At 33.1% G+C, this 5,051-nt stretch overlaps 1 protein-coding gene across 1 annotated transcript; it reads right to left on the reverse strand.

The window, feature by feature from the left end:
* Positions 1-838: 838 nt before the first annotated feature.
* LOC117113352 (probable inactive 1-aminocyclopropane-1-carboxylate synthase-like protein 2) lies at positions 839-4,651 on the reverse strand (the record flags this gene model as incomplete). Its single annotated transcript, XM_033256661.1, has 5 exons — positions 4,639-4,651; positions 3,855-3,921; positions 3,017-3,114; positions 1,305-1,382; positions 839-939 (listed from the first exon to the last, which is right to left on the reverse strand). Coding segments are annotated over exons 2-5 (344 nt in total), but the record flags the coding sequence as incomplete, so codon positions are not given.
* Between the last annotated feature and the right edge of the window lie 400 nt (positions 4,652-5,051).

The following is a 5,051-nucleotide window of genomic DNA, read 5'->3' on the forward strand; positions in this document are numbered from 1 at the left end:
AACTTGAATCCTAGAAATTGCAAATTGCAAGTGAAGTGCTGCGAAGTACAACTGCATATAAATGTTCTTTGAACAAAATTATTTATGCGAGTCAAGTGAAAATAATGAATAATAAAAATATAACAAATAATATGAGACATGACCCATTGTCTATATTAGAACACTTCTCATTGGGTAACAAATAATGTTTTAAAAATTTCTATGTATGCGGAAAATGTAGTTGATTACCAAAGGTTACAATTTTTATTTTGAAGACTGCATGGTCTAGGAAGTGTACATTTTTTTATGGGGCAAGTTTCCAAGGGCGGGTTTTCTAGGGGCGAGTTGACTGCCAAAGAGTGTTGCCAAAGTGCGAGCCAGCGTGTTATTTGATCACAAGTGCGAGACATATCACAAGTGTGAGCCAGCGAGCCATGACGTCACGACAATTGATAGAGACGTTAGCCAGTTGTGCGAGGTATCGGCTGAGATTTGTGGAGTACAATTCAAAAAACAACTATAGGTCTAATAATGAATTATTGTGATGTTAAATAGACAATGTTAGCTATAAAAGAGCGACGTTGTTTTTCATTGGGACCTTCGTCTTCAAGGCTAGGCCTATACCATCCTAGCTAGTCTAGGCCTAGAGTAGGATAAGGCTAGCGCGACATGCGGACGTTGGTGCGAGTAGGTTAGTCTACAAACGTCGCCTAAAGTAATTGATTTTACCCGGCAGAACGAAAGAAGGAAACTCCGCTTTTCAGTCGTCTTAGGCACTCGTTTTTTGACAAACAATGACCTTTCAGAGGTCAAATTGCTGTCAAGAATATGAATTGGCTGCTTCGCAGCAATAACTTACTTATGACAAAACTGGAGACAATCTTTGATCAACTCGGTTGAATATATTTCACCTAGTGGGTTATGAGGATTCACGAGGAACAGTCCACAGATATTTATCCCCTGAAAAATTAAAAAGAATATAAGTTAGATTATTAAACTATCAAAGAAATATGGTAAATCATATCAAATATAGGTCATAAAACATGATAACCTACTTTACTGAATAGCACCATGCAGTGCTACAAGCTTTCAGTTTCCGGGAGGGTCATTGGGGATTGCCCCACCCAACCCACTTGGAAACTGAGAAAAGTGTCTTTTTTTTAATCTTCAATGTTAGCAGGCATGTATAGCTTTCAAAGGCCTATTCACTAAAATACCTTACCTATCCCCTTCAGGCCAAGGGACCAAAAGCATATGAAATATAAAAACTACATTTATGAAGTGGGACAATTTGTGCTTAGACGGCAGAGCCGAAATTAACTTACCTTTGCTTTTGCTTCTTCTAAACTTTTCTCAAGTTTTTCAACTGTTAGTTGATATGGTTTTGTTTCATTTTCTTTTATCTGTAATGGAAATGTTAAAACATAGGGGCAGCTTAAGGTTAAGTAATGAAGTGTACCTCCTCCTCTACTATTTACAATTACAATACACTTAAAATAATATATAAATAAAACTCAAAACAGTTTCAAAATAAAATAGATGAGATATTTAATGGGTAAAAAGCATAATAAATTTTGACTGATAATCAAGGCTTTACTCAAAAAATTAATCATTATTAATACCATAATAAATAATTAATGATGCCATTTTCTAGGAACACATAAAGGCTATGAATATGTAAGTTCATTATACAATATACAACCATTATGTAGAGGAAGTCAAGTGGGTGAGTAATGATGACCTCATCAATAGAGAGGGATAGGGTCACAGAATGAAAGAGTATAGATGTTGAAGCAATAACTCTTCAATGGTCATGACATCATCAGTTGGTAGATGATATAGTCGTCATATGTTCTCCGATGTTTGGAGATGGTGTTCACGACCGCATAAAAGATACCAACAAACACACAAGTGGGGTCATGACCAGGGCTTCCGGATCATCAATTCAACACAAGTTCACCATCACAGATCATGCACACACAACATAATCATGTACTAAATTAGGATGCCAGCATATTGGACAAAGAGCAACATCAGAAGAAATGGCGTATTAGAGAAGCAATATAAAGACAAAAAGAAAACACCATGAACAGAGACCAAGGCGCCCATGATCTCCCAAATATCTACAATGATCTCATGATGATTTCACCTTACCCGGCCCCGCACCATCTCCAAACATCAGAGAAGGTACGATGACGTCATCAACCAACTGATGATGTCATGACCACTGAAGTGTAACACCTACAGTCAGTTGAAAAGAATTATGATACAATTCTCCAATTCCGTTTTTATTCCAATGATTTTTACCAAAAAAAAAACCAAAAAACTTGTTTTTCATGCTTATCAAATAATATTTAAAAAAGCCTGAAAGTTTGCACTTGACATTGATGGAGCCTAGCTGGGCCTCTAGGTGTAAGTCCCCTGCCTATCGTTTATTGTACCATAAAGCACACCAAACAAAGCCAGTCAATCTTTTTCATCTTCTCAATTCCTATATAGAACTACAATAAAACATCATTGTGACTGTATATTTCCCAGAGTGAAATAGTACCAAACGATTTCATTCTTTGCCTAGGCCTATCCACCTTGCGGAAAAACGGTCACCTGCTAGGTCAACAAAACGGATGTTTTGATTTTGAACACATTGTATTGTTGTCCATAATGTTGCATGATGGGATAAAATAGTTGGAGGTAATTTTAAGATAATTTATCGGAGAAATTATAAGTGCTGCGGAAACATGGCCTTAGTCGTCCTTCTCCCTCAAGCATTGTAATCCTTCTTTATTGCTGTATCATAATAGTGGTAATACTCCTATTCCAAAAACATTTCAGACTACCAAATTTTCTTTGACAAAAAACTGCTTGTATGCCCTTATATAGTCACACACATTCTTGTCAAATATAATGTGATAGTCTGGATAGGCTATATAAATTTGACAAACTAAATCAAATGAAATAAAAGATATAAAAAAGGCCTCCTTTTTTATTTTTTCAAAAAGTTCGGGCAAACACTCTGGTTTACACTCTTACAGCTTACCTCTGAGTGGAGATGGACTGGATGGATGTTGACTTTAGCTCTGAGAATTGAGTCTTGCATTATGCCCCCATAGTATGGACTTGGTGTCATAAATGCGTCTTTAAAAACATAAACAATAAATGATATTATATTAAAAACATTACATTCCGATGCCTATAGTATATTCAAGCCTTGTATATAAAGGCCAAATGTGTCAATAAATAATTGTAATTGCAATGTTGTTCCTAGTTAATGCAAATGGTTTGATGTTATTTGTTTAGATTTTTAAATTGTAAATGTGTAATGAAATTTTCTGATAACATTGATGATAGATATTGGGTGATACATATTCCATATCAAAAGACTACTTTACATTATATTTTCGTGGCTATTTTTGGTCAAATTATAGGGTATACCAGTATATGTTGTAATTTTAACGTTAACAAATATAATTGAATACGAGCAGAGAAATAAAGCTTTATTATTACCGGTAATATAATAACTGTAAGGGTACTATTCCTATTAAAAATATACTATGTGATGTTCTTTGAAGTTTTATTATGTAAATCTATTAGGCTTTATTGAAAATCTTGTTAATTAACAGATGTATAAAAAAAATTTCTATAATATTTTTCATAGACCCTATAACTGTTTGGGAATCAATTTTTGGATGGGTCAAAAAGGTTTTCTTAAAATTAATTCTCATCCTAATCTATTATAGTAACTTACCACTGTGTCACACACTTCAAAACAAACACTTGCGATATGTTTTAATAAATTATGTAGGAAAAGTGAAACTTGATTTATTGAGCATTAACTTTGGTAATTACTGTACTGTTGAATGAGAAAAGAACCTAACCTCCTGCATCACAGATGGCAAATGCAATTGTTTCTATAACTGAACCACATCCATTCATAACCACCATCTATACATAAAATCATGGAAAATAGCAATATTATTTACATATTATCCCAATATTATTTATGCACTGTACATATTATTTATGCACTATTATTAGGCATATTTAATATATATATTATTAAGATGTTATTCTTTACATGTTATTTACTTACATATCTGTTATATATAGTATTATTTTTGACATTACTATTTACATCACTTTATTTCAACAATACTGCATATTATACTCGCATATAAGATGACCCAAGATTTTAAGAAGATTTTTGGACGATTTTTGTAGGTGGGATGTATAAGATGACCTCCTGTTTCATCATCGGAATTTGTACTTTTTGGTGTTTTTATGGTCTTGATACTGCATCTAGCTGGCTAAAAACAGGGCCGAGTGTAGAGCCAATCTTCCAAATGATACCATTTTATGGGTTTTTAAACGTTCATCCAAATCTTATTTCCCCGCATTAAGTGCGTTCATTCATACCAAGTAGCTTCATTTATTGTGTTACATACAATCGTAAGCCGAACATCATTAAAAAATAAAAATTTTTGTATGTGTTGTGCATATAAGATGACCCCCTGTTTTTTGTTCATAATTTGCTATTTTAAGCAGTGCTTATTTCCATACATTTACATATATTTATTTTTGCATATATATTTACATATATTTTTGACTAATTATTCAATTAAAAAAAAAATATATTATTATGTTTAGATCCTCTATGTTTACCTTATTAGGATCAAGAGGGAATTAGTTGCTTGACTTATAACGTATAATTATTTACATCAATTATTAATTTAACAATACTTACTGGATTTCCATACTGTTACTATATACTAATTTTTTTTTTAAACTTTCATTTGTAAAATTATTTTTTACGTTACATATGTTAAAATGCAATTTTTTCATGCACTAATGTATTCCCTTTAGAGCATGGAATATATCTATACTAATTGCTAACTGTATATTCTCCCACTAGTGTAGATCAACTTGTTTACCTTATTAGGATCAAGAGGGTTTGCTGCATTGCTTTTAGCTGTCAGAAATTCAGCAATTGACTCCCGCAACTCATAGATGTAGGCCATGGGGTGAAGCTCAAAAGACGTCTAGAAAACGAATTCCGTTCCGATTTTTTCATTATA

The sequence above is a fragment of the Anneissia japonica genome, unplaced genomic scaffold (genome assembly GCF_011630105.1).
Source record: "Anneissia japonica isolate Jap-2015-1 unplaced genomic scaffold, ASM1163010v1 scaffold14309_len5476_cov116, whole genome shotgun sequence".
In the NCBI taxonomy this organism is placed as follows: domain Eukaryota; kingdom Metazoa; phylum Echinodermata; class Crinoidea; order Comatulida; family Comatulidae; genus Anneissia; species Anneissia japonica.